The sequence below is a fragment of the Astatotilapia calliptera genome, chromosome 3 (genome assembly GCF_964374335.1).
Source record: "Astatotilapia calliptera chromosome 3, fAstCal68.1, whole genome shotgun sequence".
NCBI lineage: Eukaryota > Metazoa > Chordata > Actinopteri > Cichliformes > Cichlidae > Astatotilapia > Astatotilapia calliptera.
The window spans coordinates 50,569,697-50,588,438 of record NC_137424.1 but is presented as its reverse complement, the minus strand read 5'-3'; the positions used below and the strand labels follow the sequence as shown (position 1 = coordinate 50,588,438).

Below are 18,742 nucleotides of genomic sequence, written 5' to 3'. Positions count from 1 at the left end.
TAGCATATTTATAGTCTTACGCAACTTTAAAACATCAGTGAACAATTGGATGAGTTGGTTTGGTTTATATGTAAGTATATATGTTATTGCTTTCAGCGTTAATCTCGTTAAAATGCCGTTAATGCAATAACCGCATTTAAGGCGTCAAATCTCCGTTAGCGAATTAATGGAGATTTGCCACGTAAATGCGGTTTTGGCGTTAACGTCATTTTAACGAGATTAACGCTGACAGCACCCAAAAGAAGTCGTTCATTTTACTTTCTGTATCTTTGATTTTTTTTTTTTCCATTTTTCTTTTCTTTTTCTGTTTTAGCCATTTAAGAATGATTCAAGAGTCAATCATCATCTTTGTGTGCCGTGATCTCAGCACTTGATCGGATGTGTTCACGGACATAGTGCAACCTGTGATCAGACCAGCTGATATCATTTAGGATAACTTAGTAAATTAGTGTTTGCAGTGAAGATAAACTGACCACTTAAACATTTAAATGACGCTTTTCTAGTTTTGTAGCTTCAGGCTGAAAAATCAAAGAGAAGGTGGAAAAATTGCTGCAAACTGAGAAACTACATTACTCCTACATTCTCAGTAAGCTCAGTACAGTCAAAAGGAACTTGTAAATTACTCGTACCGACTTTGAAAGAATAGCAAAACAGATGATCCACTTTCCTTAAGTGTTTGTAATTATGTATTCACTTCTTTACAGCCCCTCCTTTAATAATAAAAAGCCAGATTCATCCCTATAAATCTCAATCTTTAGACAATCTGCACCTGATCTCAAATATCCACCCACTTGCCAGCTGTTGTCAGCACACTGACATGCGCCTGCCATCATTAAAAAACATTTTTCCGTGCAGTTATTGAAATGATTATTACTTCTCTGAGACGGCGCACACTGTTATTTTGCAAGTGAATCAAAAGCCGGAGGATGCCAGCTTAATAATTGCAATTTCATACCAGCTTTTTACTGCTGTTCTTGCTTCCAGTGTCCATGCCAGGATTCTGCATGAACGCCCACATTAGCATAATAGGATATGTGCATTCCCCAAGCACGTGTGAAAACATTCGATTAAAGATAGACTGTCTTCTTCTAATGTTTCAGCTAGCTCTCGACGTGAACGCCTCAGGAGGGAGGTACATTTCCTACTTCATACCTGTAAATGTCACCATCACAGAGACGATCACAGAGCTGATAGTCAGTGAGAAAATCTGTTTCAGAGATGTAGATAAACAGATGGTGACCTTTACAGGTTTCAGTGACAGCATTCTTTCTCAGTGCTCACATCACCGGCTTCCAAGAACTCTTAGCGCCTTATAATAAATGTGTCTATGTTTTTTGGCTAATATCATACTTCCAATCGTATGAAGCCATATTTTAAAGATTTTTGATTAATCTGTTCAGTAATCTGAGAAACGTGAGGACATTTATGAAGGTATATTTTCAGGGATGCTGTGCACGATATACCTTTTTAAAGGGTAGCTATAATGCTCATTGTTTCTAGACCCATGTTTTTATTATTCGACTGCACTGGAGTGTCTTTGCGTGATTTACGTTTTAAAATAATCTTTTTTTATCATTTAGCTTTTCTGCAGTTCATTCACTCTAAAGCAGTGTGTTTGAGCTCCCTTCCATCTCCTTTTAAGACAACTTTGTTCTGATTGGCTGCCCCTCACAATTTGAATAGCATGTGGGTGGGGCTTCTGTGCTACATGCCCACAGTTAAGTAGAGACAATAGTTGTAGTGAAACCAAGTGCATAGAGGACTTGAGCTTTTGGTTCACGGAGATTGCTTGAATATATACTCTGACCTCATTATTTGAAACTGTGGCCATGTTTTGAAAATGCCACTGTGACAAAATATATGACAGAAATTAATGAAACCCATAGTGTGGCTACTTTGACCTCTTTACAGCTACCATGTTGCTGGCAACGATTAAGGCAGGATTTGCCCTTTGTGTGGAATTATAGAAATTTGATCAGATCTTCTAGTTTCCAAAACTAGGCTTCCTTAGCAAAACGCAAACTAATCCTAACCCTCATTCAGTGGGGATTCTGGTGGAGGTTAGTCCTCAGTCACAGAAGCCTAGAGACTGGTCTGCAAACTCATGGAAAAATTAATATTCCCAGACTGGTTGCAAGGGGTTGCAGCCATCCAGTCGCTATGGAAAGATTTGTATTCCACAACAAATTGGCAAGTGGTTGCTGGAGTTTGCTGGCTAATACTAAATTGGTGTCAAAGAGGTATGCAGTGCTGCATTGGAAACTGCGTCGGTCAATAGCAGAATGCTCTGGTCTCCAGTAGTTTGCATGGAAGATGCCAACCAGTTTGCAAATACTTGCAAACTGGTTGCTAAGTCAAAGTGGATTTGTGAAGATTTGAGGCTAAATGTAAATGAAGAACTTTTACGTTCAAAGTAAACGTTGCACTTTTTGAAACATGTTGGTTGCAGCAGTAAGGCACAACTTGCCTTGAAGGCAAATGCTCTTCATTTCTGGTTTGTGTCACACAAGTTTCGCCACCAGTAGTTGGTTAGTGCTAGGAGGAAATACAACCATTCTCCAGGCATGTGTAACTCGGGCTTTAAGAGCTTAGTAGAATAGAAGAATATACAATGTTTTTAACAGTGATGACAGCAGCGCAGCCCTTTCTGCAAAAGCTTACCATGAAATTAATCATTAGGACTTGTAACAGGTCAGAACTTGAGGTTTTCACTGTGAAATTTGATGAAGCATGCAAACAAAGTATGCAAACTAATTGGATAAAAGGAAAAGTAAACTTAAGCAGTCATCATCAGTTTCATCATCTTGCGTGAGCAGTGCTTCAAGCAGTAGAACTAACAAGTCAAAAGCCAAAGGATAAGTCACATGAATTTAATTACACCATTGTAATTGAGTTTGATCACATTTTAAGTTTAAGAATTTTAGACGCCTTAGTTCAGCTGATTTAATAATCAAATTACCTCAGAAAACATGATGATGAATAGCTTTCTTTATTTTTCTTGGAAAGTTAATCATACCTCGACACAATGTCACAATCTCAGCTTTTGTTGCATTCTCACATCCCACAGCTGCAGATGCACGGCTTTAATCAATTGTGAATCAAGGACCCTGAACATGAACCAGGAGTTTTGACAGGAGTCGTGAAAGACTTTAAGACCTGTTTTAAAGAATAAAAGGTGGGGGAAAAAATAAAAGAATAGAAGGGGCTGTGTAGGTGTGTGGGTTAGTGAGGATGTGTGGAACCTCTTCTCCTTTAACAAAGAGAAAACTTCAACAGAATCAGGCTCAAGGATGATGGCCATCTGTCTCAAACGGTTGTGGTAAGGGTGAGATTGGAGACAGAAAAGAAGAGTGAGGAAGAGAGGCAACAAACAATACAGCGATAGACACTCAGCAGGTCAGTGAGGCCGGTGGCTTCAGATTAGAAACATGCAGCTCTGGAGGCAGAGATACCAGCAGACAGGGCAGAAAAAGCACAAACACGAGGAAAAAGAAGGCAAAGGAGAAAACAGGAGATCAGTGAAAGACAGTTTATTGAGGTCATCTTCATGAGGTGGGATTCATCTGTATGAGTTATAATAAGGCAAGAGGAATATAGGAGAATGAGAAAGATGTATTCTTTATCTCAAATATAAACCAAAATTAATCAATCTATCGTCTAAACATTATTTAGAGAAGAACGTTTTGCCATATTTCTTCCATCCCCCATATATAAACAAATACAATAAAGGCTTTTATACATTAACCCCTCCATGTATCTTGCGTTAACTAATAACGCAGTAGGACTGTCCAAAAGTTTTTTTCCTTCTTTACGATCACCACCCTGGTTATATCCTGGCGTCAAAATCATTTATACCCCCGTCGTTTATGCGCCATACTCAATTCAGTGTTCTCCTAAACAACAAAATCTCTACATCAGCGCAGCTTTAGAAGAAGAAGGCGAAACGAGTTTTCTCCAGGAAGACATAAGACGTATTACAAACTTATCCGGTTGTATGTAGAGACACTCAAAGAGGAAGAGGAAGGAAAAGAGGAATAGCTCAGGGAAGATTCATGGATGCAGTGAAGACATGAAGATTGTCGGTGTGACAGAGGAGGATGCTAGGGATACTGTGAGATGAAGGCATATAATCCACTCTGTTGACCCATAATGTAAGTAGAAGAAGGGTTATACCGGCAAAAGAGCTGGTATAAGTGGGCAGATATCAGCAGAACAGATGAAGTGGTTTTAAGCTTTCCTGGTTCTTTGTTTCTGAAGTCATGCTCACACTGGAGATAAAGATATATCAGCCTCTAACCCACCTGTTTCTAAATCTTTCTTTTATGTCCGCTACTTTTACGGCAGTTCAATAAAATACTAATAATGCTGCAGGCCAACTTCAATTCACCTTAAATGTATCAATTCTTGCTTCCCAGCTTATAAAATGCAGATGTGATTCTGCACATACTGTGTGGATATTCATGCTTCGGTCTAACTCTTTTATTTTGCCCTGCAGGCCTTTTGTTTCCCCTGCCAAACCTGACCACATTCACTACAGTCATGTGTTGGCTTTGTGGCAGGCAGGCATCCTGCTGGAATGCTAAGCAGGACGGGGAAGGTTGATTGCTGCTTAATGGGCCACGCGTGGCCAACGGACACACTCGCTGGCCCGCTCTGTGCCTGTCTGTTAGTTCAAGCTGATTGCTCACTGTGGTAATCAATGTTTCACACAGACACACACTGAAACAAAACACTGACAAGTCTGTCCTTTCCTTTCGCTCTTTCAGATGCACAAACACACTGAGACAGATTGGCTGTTTGTCTCTCTGTCATTTATATACACAGAAGAACACGAGTCCCTGCAAACACACCCAGTGCTCGCACACACACTTGAGTGGAGTCTGGATCTTTACGTGCAGTGTTATCCATCAGACTGGTACTTGACTGCATTGATCCTCACGGCTGACTGAGTGATCGACCAGACACACACACACACACACTCGCACGTCACTGAATGTTCTCACACCATTTCGACTGACAATAAATTATTCCAGCTATCATAATAATGATGATGCTAATGAGAATGATGATGATGACAATCATGATAAAAGATGAAGGGAATGGTAATTTAACAATGGTTTTTTACCCTCTCTCTTTCTAATGCATAGGCCTACATGACATTTACACACACACACACACACACACACACACACACACACACAGAGCTTTTAGAGAATATGTGTTTGCATTTCTTTAATTGGAATTGCCAGATGATTAAATTAAATTGATGGAGCATAGGCTTTTTAAAATAACAAGGATACACGCACGCAAATACCGGCAGGCAATTTGTCATGTAATATAAAATGATTAGATAAATGTTCTTGGACAGGAATTATGAGTTTAATTATCATAATCAAATCGTGCATCTCTGATAAATCTCTAGAAACCCAGCTAACACCAACTGTTGGCATCTGGGCTCCAGTTAGACAAAGACATAAACTTGTTGTGTCTTCTGTTGGGTGTAAATGGTGCACCATTTATCCATGGATAAAGGTCTTCATGAATCATGTATTGCCGTTACAGAGTGTACTAGAACTTACATAGATCTTTTCTACTCCACACTCTACACTGCTTTCTTACTACAAGCCTCAACTACCGGTTCACACATTGCCTCTTTTCTGTGCCTAAGCACTTACACAAGCTAATATTCATACACAGGTGCATCGGGGGGGAGAACACAGTGTTCAATATCAGTATCAGTGTTGTAAGTTAAAGACCCTACAATAATACAGAGAAAACAGAGAAAACCTCAACAATCATATGACTCCCTGTGAGCAAGCACTTTGGCGACAGTGGGAAGGAAAAACTCCCTTTTAACAGGAAGAAGCCTCCAGAAAAACCAGGGTGAGGGAGGCAGGGACATCTACCATGACCGGCTGGGTTGACAGGAGGAAGGCAGGACAAAGACACACTGAGGAAGACAACCAGAGATTAATAATAGCAAATTATCAATAATAATACTGTAGCAAATGAGTACCTTGCCCACAGATTCTTAAAGGTCTGGAGCCATGGTAGCTCACTTATTCCACACAAGATAAACAATTTGCACACTCCAAGCAAAAATACCAGCTAGTTCAGTCAGTAGAGCATGAGATGCTTAAGCTCAGGTTAGTGGGTTCAAGCCTCACGTGGGGCGTTTCTCTTTTCTCTATCAAGACAGAACTTATGTGAGTTTACTCTCATGTAAGGTGCTGACAAACAAGATTCTTTGGGCATCATACTGAATCTTAGTGTGGATTCAGGAGTGGAGGTTGTCTCCTAATTGTGAAGGTTTTTGGTTGAATCCTCACATTCTGTAGTCTGCATGTTGATAAATTCTTGGGAGTCAATGAATCCTCTGAATGTGAACTTTTGGTTAATAAAGCTTCTGTGTGTGAGTGAGGCTAGTGGTAAGAAGTCATTGCAAGAGCTCCTATCAAGTACCAGTCATTTACCACTAAGCCACCAGCTTGTAATCCGCACACTGGAGGAACTGTGGATTATTATACCTTCTCAGTAACAGCTTCCACAATTAGACAGACTTTATGTTAATTATTTATACTAGACTGTAAAGTCCTAAAGTTCTAACGCGGGGGGTGAACCCACGACCCTGAGATTAAGAGTCTCATGCTCTACCGACTGAGCTAGCCGGGCCTGCATTGTGTTTTTGTTGTGCATTTACTTGCAAGAAAAGCTCTGTCTGATTTGATGTGGAAGCTGTTATTGCGAATATTCATTCCTCGAAACCCAAACACAGTCCCAGCCCTTCAGCTTGCTTGGTTTCCTTTAATAAATGCTTTCTTGGTGATTCTTTTGGTGTCAGTTGCTAGTTTCAGTGTGAGACACTGAGAGATACTGCACGCCAGTTCCAAACCTGTCTCGTTACCTTCTGTTTCTGTCAAAACACAAAGGCAGCGGCAACAAAGAAGAACAGCTCAACACTTCACAACAGGACTTTGCTCATCATGGTGGGGGCATCCATCTTTCATACACAGCTGAAGTCTCTCCTGTATGCAAACTTTGTTGCTGTGTAGTTAACTTTTTCAGCTGCACCAGTAATTGATTGAGTAGAGGGGAGGAACGTGAAAATCTTTTAACTTATCAGAAATATCTGATGCTTTTCCTCTTGGTAGGACAGTTTAAAAAAGCAACAGCAAGAACACGGAGGTCTTCTTCTGGGTAAGACTTATGGTTCTGTTTTTCAGGATAATTTGTTCTGTTTTGCAGACGCGATCTAATTTCCATTCTGCTTTTCAGCAATTTGTCCATGTTTTCCCTTCCTCCACATTGAGACCTTATGACGGGAGGGAGATATGGTGCCATCTCAACTGAATGTAATTCAGATTCATTTGACTTCTTCCCTTCCTCAGGTCTCTGTTTGCTCAGTGATAAAACATACAGTAGACGTGATAATAAAACACTGATAATACATGAAGCGAGGAAACTGCTCATTTTTGAAGGTATCTCACTTCAAGTCTTATGGCCAAATATAAAACAAATACCCAAAACTATGAATTATTGATGTGGGGGAGGGCAGAATGGTTAGGTAAGGATGAAAATGAGATGGAACAAAGGCAAGAGAAAGGAAATGATATCTCATGGACTAAATTAAGGCAGGAGGAGATTACACAGACAGGAAAACACAGCCAAAAAAGTGCATGACATGCAAGGTCAACTCAATCAAAGTGTTCATTGAAGGCTATTTCTCTGCTCACAAACTGGAAACATAGATTCCTGAAGAAGACATGTTTAAAAAAACTGATTTTTCCCCAACAGTGAATTAACTCAACACATCAAAGTCTGTGCTTTAAGAAACTGGAAAGAAGGCCAATGTACACAGCCAGAGAAGGCCTATTATCATCTATCATATGTCATATACAGACATACAGGCTCGGGCCTTTTTTAGTCAGTGAGGGCTTGGATGCCTCTCCACACCTGGCGGCGGTTGTTGTCCTTGAGGAAGCCCTCTATCCTCCTCCTGTAGGCCTCCTTGGCCTGTTTGATGCCCCTCCTCAGGTTGGCTCTGGCAGTGCTGTACAGGGAACTGTCCCTCAACCTGAAGGCTGAGTTACGAGTTCTGATCAAAGTCTGTACTTCACTCATCATACAAGGTTTTCAGTTAGGAAAAATCCAGATGGTTTTGATCACAGTCACATTCTTTACACAGCACTACATAGACTGAGTGAAGGTCTCCAAGTCCTGCTGTTCAAAGATGGACCAGTCTGTCAGATCAAAACAGTCCTGTAGCTGGAGGAGAGCATCATTTGGCCATGTTTTAATGACCCGGGTGCTTGGAGGGGGATGTAGGCAATGATGTTGAGTGATGTTACTGTCCACATGGTCCAGTGTCCCATCTGCCCTGGTAGGAATAACATGGTGGTGGAATTTGGGGAGTACAAATTTCAAACATGCCTTATTAAAGTCCCCAACAACAATATGGGTGCCTTCAGGGTGCTCTCTCTGCTGTTGAGAGCCTCCTGACGATAAGTTGGAAGTGGTTGAGTACTGAGCTAACGTTAGCATCGAGGAGGATGTAACCAATGGTAACGTTGGCTACCGTTAGCACATGAAGTAGATAAAGTGGGCCTGCACTAAGCGGACATGGCCTCTAAGTCTAGTGAGTAGTGACTGTCTATTATTCTACTGATCTGGAACCGATCCCGAAGCACATAAGCACAGAGCCCACCACCACTTCCCCTACCGGAGTCTTTGTTGTGGTGCTGGCGATGTAATGTCCGGCCCAGTAATTCCACTTGGGATCGAGGATGTTTGGATGGAGCAAGGATTCAGTTACCATCAGTAGACAACACTCCCAGACAAAGGTTATTAAGTGGATATCCACTTTATAACCCACAACCTTAAGCCATAACACAATACAAATTAATGGGTTCGATAAACTCTTAAATTTGCCTTGAAGAAAAAAAGTAGCTATAGAGACCAAAACTGTCCATTGTACCCAACTGTTAACATGTTTTTTTTTCTGGTTTTTGAGCCAGCCTCAAGCTGATGGCGGCAAGCCCATTTTTCCAACATGGTGTGTAAATGTTATGTGAAGCACATACTGAGGTCAGCTGAGTGCATAGACTGTGTGCACACGTGTGAAGTGAAAGGTAAATGTCAGTGAGTTTCCAAGAGTTCTAGTGCATGAAATCTGATAAAGTGGTTCAGGTGATGTCACAAAAAGCTTTCAAGGCGCATGCCCAGCTAGTTCAGTCGGCAGAGCATGAGACTCTTAATCTCAGGGTTGTGGGTTAGAGCCACATGTTTGGCATAGCTGTTTTAAATCACAATATGCTGGAATAAAGTCTTGAGCAAGGGACCAGGAGCCTTATGTTTTTATAAAGATGTGTGTCATACTGTATGAATGTGCACTGCGCAAAAAAATATAGAGAGCATTGTTATTCCAAGTATACCACCAAGTAAGTTAAACTTCTGAGATATTGATCTGGTCAGTTAAGTAACATAGGAAGTTGTTAATGAGTTTCAGCTGCTGTTGTATTAATGATATTAACTAGAGGGACGACAATGAGACAACTCCCAAAACAGGAATGGTTTTACAGGTGGAGGCCACTGAAATCCTTCCATCCTCATCTTTTCTTATTTTTTTCAATAGTTTTGCATTTGGCCAGGTAGCACCTGATACCTGGACCCTACAGAGGTTGGACAGGTAGAACAGTATCTGCTGCTTCGCGCAAGGGCGAACAGGATGGTTGGTGTGACCAAGCAATCAGAATCATGAGGGTAACCTGAGGGCCTGACATCCTCTGTGCTAGTCTTCTAGCCCTGTGCTCAGTGCTCATTGGCTTTAGGACAAATTCAGACATATAGTGGTTAACACATTTGTTTGGGAAGTGATAGTTTGCTGATTTAGTTCCAGCCTGAGACACAAATTCCCCTTGGGTTTGTGTCTAACGCCAGGAAAGACATCTGGCATTAAAATCTGCCAAATCAAATTTGCAAAGCTCCATGCTTATCAAGGGATATAGTCAGGTAAACATGGAGAATTTAGTTAAGATGCTAAAAAAGCATGTAATTGCTGTAAAATCTGAAGCTGTTGCTGAGACAGAGCAATCCTTAGCTCCCCCTGTCTGCAGGTACAAGTGTCTCAGAAGGTTATAAAATGTTAGCTGAAGGCCATGAGTTTGAAAACCAGGAGATTTTCTTTTAGAAAAACAAATTAATTCATGTAACAAACTGTAAACATGCCTCTTTTGTTTTCCTGGTGAAAAAATGGACATTTTAAAATAGTAGTCTGTAGAAATTTGCTTGTTCAGTCAGCCTCAAGTGGCCACTGGAGGGACTGCAGTTATTGACTTCTTTTTTTTCAGTTCTGGAGTTCAGCATTTGGTCGAACGTGTTCATGGACATCACACGTCCCATGATCAAACTAGCTGATGCTTTCTTTTTATTTTTGGAAATCAGTGTTACATCAAACTAAAGTGAGCAGAAATACAACACAAATTCCCACCACAAGCGCCCTTCTTGACTACCATCTGACCTGTTCATACGTCATAACCTTTCCGTATTATGCAAAGCCTGACAAAATGTGCGATGATTCAAAAGTGCTGTTTAATTATCAGCTATTTTGTACAGTTGACTGCAACACTCAGTTATTTTCACTCGGTCTATTTAGAAGAAAGTCTAACTCACCCGGTAGCCAGCTGAGTAACACCTTGTGTGTTTGTGTGTGTCATGCACTGCCCCCCAAAAAGCGTTTGACCTCTGAAACATTATGCAAGCTGCCTCCCACTCAGCATGCACACAAACAAGCGTGTGATTCATTCCACATGCATCACATACGTGCTGCTCGTCCTACAAATCAGAGATGAAATTAAGCAGCCAGATTACACGCTCGCAGGTTTGGCCCCAGGTCATGTCCTCGGTTCATATAAATAGCCGCGGGCACAGAGAGACAGTTTTTGCGGTATATGCCCTCTTTAGGAGGATGACACAGCATCAGTGTTGCTCACTTTTATTTATCCTTAACAGAACAGCTTTTCAAGTGAAACATATCACTCAGAATCAAAGATTGCCTTTACTGGATGATTTGTGATGCACTATAGTCCCTTGAAACGTGGAAGCAATGGCACGGATTTCAGTTAGAAAGATATTTGAAATGAAAGTGACAGAAAATAGATATGAGCCAAAGCAATTGAAAAAGACGGAGGAGACAAGAAGGATGCAAGCTGTGACACTGAGTACGGTAATGGAGCATTCGTGCCTCGAGCAGTTAGCATAATTGTAGTTGATGTTTGGTTTTACTCGTTTCATTTCTTTAAATAAATAGTATCTTTCTTGCAAGTGCCAGAATATAATTTTAACCCACTCAGCAGCCAGCCTGCCAATCAAGCTAATTATTTAAGCCCAGTTTAAGCAGTGTGTGACCTGCTGATTGTAATTACGCATCCGCTGGACTCTGCTGACTCCCTCGCGTGTGTTTGTAGCTGCTGTATTGTTATCCCAGGGGGTGTACATGGGCCCAACGCTGAGATGGCAGAGTGCGATTTTATTCCCAACGACCCCAAACTGCTCACCCAACAAATCAGCGAGGGGAGACTGACTAGCTAGTAGCTCTACAGGGTATCACACTGGTACTAGATTTGACCTTTGGTCTCCAAGCCCAGAGAGAGATAAAAGAGGAATTCACCCTCTGGGATCGTACAGCATCACTGAAAAAGAAAAAAGAAAAAAAAGAAAGCTGATCTGATTTTAGTTTCACAAACTGTGCATCGGATGCTAGCTTCTGTTTCCTGCTGGGAGGTAAATTGAGCCCACTGTGGTCAGGAATGCTTTTCTTTTATCTTTGTTTGACTTTTAATGTCTTGTTTCACGCCCAGCACAGTCACTCTGGGCTATTGGTCGACACTCCAGTTAGGTTGGTGAGAGACAAGCAAATCAATGTCGTTTGTTCTTATACGGTTCTCTATGTGCTCATGTGAAAAATGAAGTGCACCCCATAATTCAGTAGAGCCACTTTTAGAAGCAATAAACTGAATTTGTTTCTTTGTGAGGTGACTTTATTATCAGTCAGGAATTCTTGCCTGCTCTTCTTTACAGCTTTGCTTGAGTTCATTGAGGTTTGTGGGCATTCATTTGTGCACAGCTCTCTTAAGGTCCTGCCACAGCATTTCAATCAGGATGATATCTGGACTAGACCATTGCAACATCTTGATTCTTTTCTTTTTGCTGCTTTGCTTTGGACCATTGTTTTGTTGCATGGCCCAGCTTCAGCCAAGCTTTAGCTGTCACACAGATGACCTACCATTTGACTCTAGAATAGTTTTTTGTACAGTTGTATAACCCAGGTTGTTAAGTCTTTTTCTAATGGGTCATGAACTTTAACATTTAGCATCCCGAATGACACTGGTAGACTTTCAGCTGTAGGCATGGCTAGCTCAGGTGGTAGAGCATTAGACTCTTAATCTCAGGGTTGTGGGTTCAAGCCCCACGTCAGGTGTAGCTGTTTCTTCTGACTTTGTGGTAAGTTCTATTAAGATTGGCCTACTACATACATCTAACAAATATGCTGGAAAAAACTGCTTGAGAGAGTTCACAGTTGCTAATGATCAGTTGACTGCATCTTGTTAGCAGCCCTGATTCATACTAACCCAGTAAGTACGAGCCTGCTGTCTTTCAAATCCCTGTAGCTAACCTTGACTATGAGGAAAAATTGAACATTCTTGATAGTCTGAGAATTTATTTAACAACTTTCATTTTTCCTGTTAATAAATACATGAAATAAATCTTTCATGTATCTGAATAATTTGCGGCTTTTGTGTCCTGAATGTTTTTAGCAAAGTCTTCCATTCAAATGTTTTGAGGTGCCTCATCATAATGGTTTGTAAAAAATGCATTTGTATTCAGAGTGGTCTTTAAAACGAATGCTTAGAGTGGGAATACAAAACTCAAAGACTGCAGCTAGTTCTTGGCTTCTGCAAAGCCTTGTTGTTTTCAGTCTGCGGCAATACATTTTGCTAAGTAGTGGCAAAATGCAAGTATAATGATACAAGGAGCCATTAAGAAAAACAATTTAGTAGCAGTCATGCTAGCAGCTCTGTGAGCCAATCAGCACTTAGGTTAAGGTCAGTGGGCATGATTTACAAGACTGTAGTGAATTTTTTCAAACATGCACAACCCAAAGTGTAACTGGGGCATTTTGAAATTTGTAAGAATTTGGTCAGTTTAGGATTAAGTCTTTGGGCACCCTCGCATCAGATTTTAAGGTGGTTCATCAATTATTTAAAGCTAACATGATTGAATCTCATTGCTATTTACATAATCACATGTTCTCTCCAGTATTGTCTTTTTTTATCTTTTTTTCATCCTTGTTTGTTTGAAATATTGTCATTGTAATTTGTTATTGACAAGTTCAACTTTTTATTGAATCAGTTATCTCTTTAGAATCGGGGCTAATCCCTTATTCCTCTTTGTTAGATTCATTTTTTAAGGATGCAAGAAGCAATAAACCTCAGGCTACAACAACAACTACACCTGCATCACAAAAGCACATACTTATACAAATACTGATTTTCACACATAATTTTGGTGTAATCGCCCTGTACAGATGATAGCTATGGGACATAAAACACAATCTAAATTAAACCTTATATTCATAGTGGGTTCATTGATATGCAAACTGATAATCTACTCTTAAAATCTAATTCCCAGCCATTAAATTAGACATCTAAATAACTCCGCCTAAGTCTAATCATAATTTTTACAATAAACCAGAGAAATGCTGTAATCAAACTATCACATTTATCTGATTTTTCACAGAAACTTGGAGCTGCATGTAATTTTCATTCTCCCTTTGATGTACTCTAATTAATTAACATTTAGTCAGCCTCTCCATGCTGCATCTTAAGCCCTCAAAGTCTGCTAACCCTGATGCCATTCACTCAGCCAGACTCCTAGAATCGATTGAAAAAAATGAATTACTGCTTTTAAAGTCAAGAGCAGCAACCGCTGCCCATGAAAAAACAACAGGCAGCTTATTATTATTTACATCACCTGGCAGCACGGTAATCTTTCATGTTCTCTCTCAATTCTTCCAGACTACGCCTGGCCCCTCCCCAGCGCTCTGTGTCCGATCTGGATCTACCTGGACGTGCTGTTCTCCACTGCCTCCATCATGCACCTCTGCGCCATCTCCCTCGACCGATACGTCGCCATCCGCAACCCTATAGAGCATAGCCGCTTCAACTCTAGAACCAAAGCCATGATGAAGATCGCTGCAGTGTGGACCATATCTATAGGTCAGCATTTGCATGTTAATACATAAATGTAGATTTGGCTCCTTTTCCACAGGCACTGTTAGATTCCTAATTAAAAATATTTCAGTTAGTTAGAAGTGTAAGTGATGGCGTAATTATACATAATTGTGCTGTTTATATTCATGGTGTCAAGAGGTGGAGGCCACTTGACAACATGAATATCACAAATACTCCAATTTCAGCCAACAAAACTGCTGCACAGGCTTTAGGATGGACTGTTAGTTAAATTACCCGTGCAGAAAACCATATTATTTGCCAAATTATCACATTAAGACTGCTCCAAAAGGCACCAACATCACAGAAGTGGTCAGGTTTAATGAGTAGCTGGCTAACAGACAGCTGGTTAGCAGACAGATACTGGTTTAGCAAATTAGTGTAAAAGATACACGTAACTACCATGACATCATCCATTATTCTCTATCATATTGAGACTATCTCTCCACTCCGCTACATACTCCATATGTACAGAGTGGAGAGATAGTCTCTCACTCAGAGAACCAAGGTTACAATGTAACCGTACAGTTTGTGAAGCCATGTTTTGAAGCCTCGACACGGTTGTTTTCACCGTCACCATCTTGGTTTTAAAAAAAATGGAAGTGATGAGGACAAGAGTGAAACGGCTTGCTCACTGGTTAATGTCATGTAAACCACAAGTCATTGTTTAGTGAGCGCACCACTTCCTTTTTGAAACATAGTCTCCAACTCAGATTAACAAAATACACTTATATTTTTTACTTCCTATGACCAAAGATTTGTGGCTCAGCACATAAACTCAGCAGCAAACTGTTTACAGAGGCTAGGACAGCAAGTGGTTTTGCCAAAGACTTGTGAAGGACTGGACATCTATGTACCAAGTCTTCCACCATACAGCCTTTTTTTCAGGCTAAACTATATAAACAGGACAGAGCAAATCTTTTATTTGAATGAACTGTTATGTAAATGTGCCGCCATAAGGGACGGCCAGAGTTTTATGACTTTACGACTTTGTTAACAACTCGTGACAAAGCGCTTACAGACCAACATCTTTGACTCATCCCACCATGTTGATTGGTGTTGTTAATCAAGAAAAACATGAAGTATATGAGGCTGTTACTGTAGCAAAACAATTTGTCTGTGTGAGCATGTGCAATCAGATTTGTAAATGTGTTAAGAAATCTGTAAGTGTGCACAGTGATAATGGTTGAAAAGTCTAAAAATCTTTGTTGACGCACTAAGAACACAGACAAGTCATCAGTTAGAGCTCCTGGTTTAGATTCCATGATCTAAACCAGGGGTCCCCAATCCCAGTCCACGAGGGCCGGTGTCCCTGCAGGTTTTAGATGTGTCCTTGATCCATCACAGCTGATTTAAATGGAGAAATTGCCTCCTCAACATGTCCTGTAGTTCTCCAGAGGCCTGGTAATGAACTAATCATGTGATTCAGGTGTGTTGACCCAGGGTGAGATCTAAAACCTGCAGGGACACCGGCCCTCGTGGACTGGGATTGGGGACCCCTGATCGAAACCTTTCTGGATATTATCTGTGAGTTAATTAGTCTCTGAACACGTTCTGCTTTTGCGCTGGGGTTGTTTCTCTTTTTTTCTTTAATTCAGTGAACTGGCCTTTCATCTTCACACATCTATAAATGAGCACAATGAAGAAAATACATTCTACCTTTGTGTCGTTTTGTGGTCAACTGCAAGACTGGATTTTTATATTGCACCACTGTTAATTTAGCCGACCCCTACAGGTACACATGGAGAGTTTCGAGACTGATGACTGTTGTTAAATTTAATGACTTTTCAGAATCCCCCTCGCAGTGTCTCCAAAGGTCCTATCAGTGCCCCTCCTGACTTTATGAAGCAGTGGGAACCCTCTCAGTTTGTTGACGCTCAAAGCGTCTGGCTGTGTGTTGTTACAGTTGGAAGTGATTTGCATCACAGACTTTTTACTCCCCAAAGGTGATCGCAGCACTTTTCTTATTTGATTTTGTTAGAAGCTAGGACGAAAATATGCGAATAAATTAATTTTGTCATCTTGAAATGTAATTGTTAAAGGTAGCCAGAAGATATGCCGTAGAGTTATTGACACTTCATATATATATATATACACACTGCAAGTCAACATTCATATGTGGATTCCTAAAAGATGACTTTAAATGTTTTACCACAAGGATTTTAGAGGGAATTGTGGCTTTGCTGGAGTAAAAGCAGTCATCTCATATAGTCTTATGATTTTTATTTTATTTTTCATTGTTATTTTAAAGGGACAGTACACCCCCAAAAAACAATTCGACATATTTTTTCCTCTTGCTTTTATAATGTTCATAAATAGGTGTAGATATGATTCTCTTGCCAAATTTTGAATCAGGAAAAATTCATCTCAGCAACAATTTCTCTTTAAGAAATCACAACCCGGTTTCATTTAAAAGCTGCTTCCTCTCTGCTGAACTGCACCTGCAGCTGGGTAACATTACAGCTCAGCCAAGGGTGTTTAAATCTTCTCATGCTGTCGCAAGCAAGAGCTTCCCACCACACATACTTCTCAACCCACTGTCTCCCTACTGGGAGTCAAATACTGACATTTTGTAAAAATCACTGGCATCTCGAAATGATGCACAAAACATCCTTTGCCATCTGCGTCATGACGAAACAGGTTTAGGCAATATAAAAGACATGCCTCGCTCCCAACTCTCAATTTTAAACGCACTGGCTAAGGCCTGATTGAGATTCTGCAGTTACATTGTAGGTTAAGGAGTAGATTCGCAGCTGAAGCATAATTCAGGCATATGGCGTCAGTCGCACAGGTGTAGAAACCAGTCAGTGAGTCCCCTATCAGCAAGGAAAATATGTCTCAAGCTAGATTGCTTTGGTTACTGTCAGCTTGCTGCGGTTGCCCGTGGTTTGGATATAAATGGAAATTGTTTGCCTTCAAAGTAAAGAAGAGCTGCTTGCAAAAGCAGCTTAGGGTGGGGGGAAAGGAGGGTTACTTTCCAGTCTTCCGTGACTGAAACTTTAGCAACTGCTTTCCAACAGGAACCGCTCACTATCAGTCTCACTTTTCTTTAGAGATCGTTCTTTGCCAGGAGGTTGCAGACTAGTCTCTGGTACCTGCGCTTTCAGCAGTGGTATAAATGGCACAGAGCTGTTGGGATGTCACCGTCTTACATGCAAAGCAACCAGTGTGGCAGATTAGGACAGATCAGGGATCGAAACAGCGACCTTCCGGTTACAGATACGCTTCCCAAACCCCCTGAGCCACAGGGGGCGTGTGTTGCACAGAGGAAAGTATGACCTCCCTGTGAGGAAAGTGATGAGGGATCAAATGACTTTTAAAACTTTTCCCTCAACCCTCCCTCGCTCTGTCTGACCTCCGGCTCCTGTTGATGTTGTTCTGAGCCCTTTAACACCCACGAGGGCTTCAAGTCTTGACACACACATACAAGGGTGAAAGTGCGTACCGCTACTGTATGTCCTCGACCCCCAAAGCAGCTATGCAAAGTCACTGCATGCGTGCATAAACTCCACCTGGGCATCGATTGTTGCTGCATTTAAAGTCACGGTGTCACAGAACAAAATCCACAGGCTATCAGGTTTCCCGTGTGGGGATTTAATACGTGTTTCACTAAGAAACAAGTGAATCAAAAAGCGTCTAATGAAGGGCAAAGGTTTGTTATCTTTTGGTTGGATGCAATTAAATGTTCGGTCGTGTCCTAATGATGAAACATTTTATTAAAGGTTAAAGCTGTTGAGACTATCAACAGCTAGCCTCGTGTTGACAAATAAGTTGGTTTGTGAGTGCTTAAGGCCAAAAAGGGTGCCAAGCTATGTGCTCCCAGTGGCTCGGTCAAAAAGTCCCAAAAGGTAAAACACAAGCTGTATCGATTCCAGGACTCAACTTAGTTATCTGCAGTTTTTTCATCTTATCACACACTGATACAAAAAAAACATGTATTTCTTTGCCCGAGTTGAAGAAAAGAGATCAAACCTCATTAAAGTTTTATATAGTGCTTCTTTTCACTTTCTTTATTCTTTTATGCCCTTTTATGTGGAAAACAATCTACTCCTAACCAAAGATGATTGAGTGATCCATCTTAAAAGGGAAAATAGTATTTATGAGTCTTTTAATAGTTTCCTACATAATACATTTTTCCATCAGGTAAAAAGTTGTTTTGCTGACAGGGATTACTTCCTGTGAGCTACATTGACAGACTGAGTTGATTGATGCCTCCAGATAGCAGGTAGGTTTTTACTTTTCTGTCCTTTCTTGCTCTGCACTCATTCGCATCCGGCTTTAAATCAGAAGAAATTGCTCTTTTCCTGCTGGCATTTCCTTGACCCCTCAAGAGGTTCTGCACCACAATGTTCAGCTGTGATTGAGGTCTGAGAGGGCTTAGAGAGATCAATGCTAAAGGATTAACAAAGAAACACCCAAACAGAAGATGTTTTCTGCTTCTTGTTGACTTTTTACTT

The 18,742-nt window shown here is 40.8% G+C and overlaps 1 protein-coding gene and 2 non-coding genes across 4 annotated transcripts in view; 2 read left to right on the top strand and 1 right to left on the bottom strand.

Moving 5' to 3' along the window:
- The window catches only part of htr2cl1 (5-hydroxytryptamine (serotonin) receptor 2C, G protein-coupled-like 1), a 227,541-nt gene that overhangs the window by 189,893 nt on the left and 18,906 nt on the right, over positions 1-18,742 (top strand). For both annotated transcript variants that reach the window (XM_026162610.2, XM_026162609.2), the window contains exon 6: positions 14,073-14,273. In XM_026162610.2, coding sequence (XP_026018395.1) covers positions 14,073-14,273 — 201 coding nt within the window. The remainder of the gene's footprint in view (positions 1-14,072; positions 14,274-18,742) is intronic.
- On the bottom strand, positions 6,599-6,672 carry trnak-cuu (transfer RNA lysine (anticodon CUU)). The gene has a single exon. It is a non-coding gene; the product is annotated as a tRNA-Lys (tRNA).
- On the top strand, positions 12,403-12,475 carry trnak-cuu (transfer RNA lysine (anticodon CUU)). Its single transcript has one exon. It is a non-coding gene; the product is annotated as a tRNA-Lys (tRNA).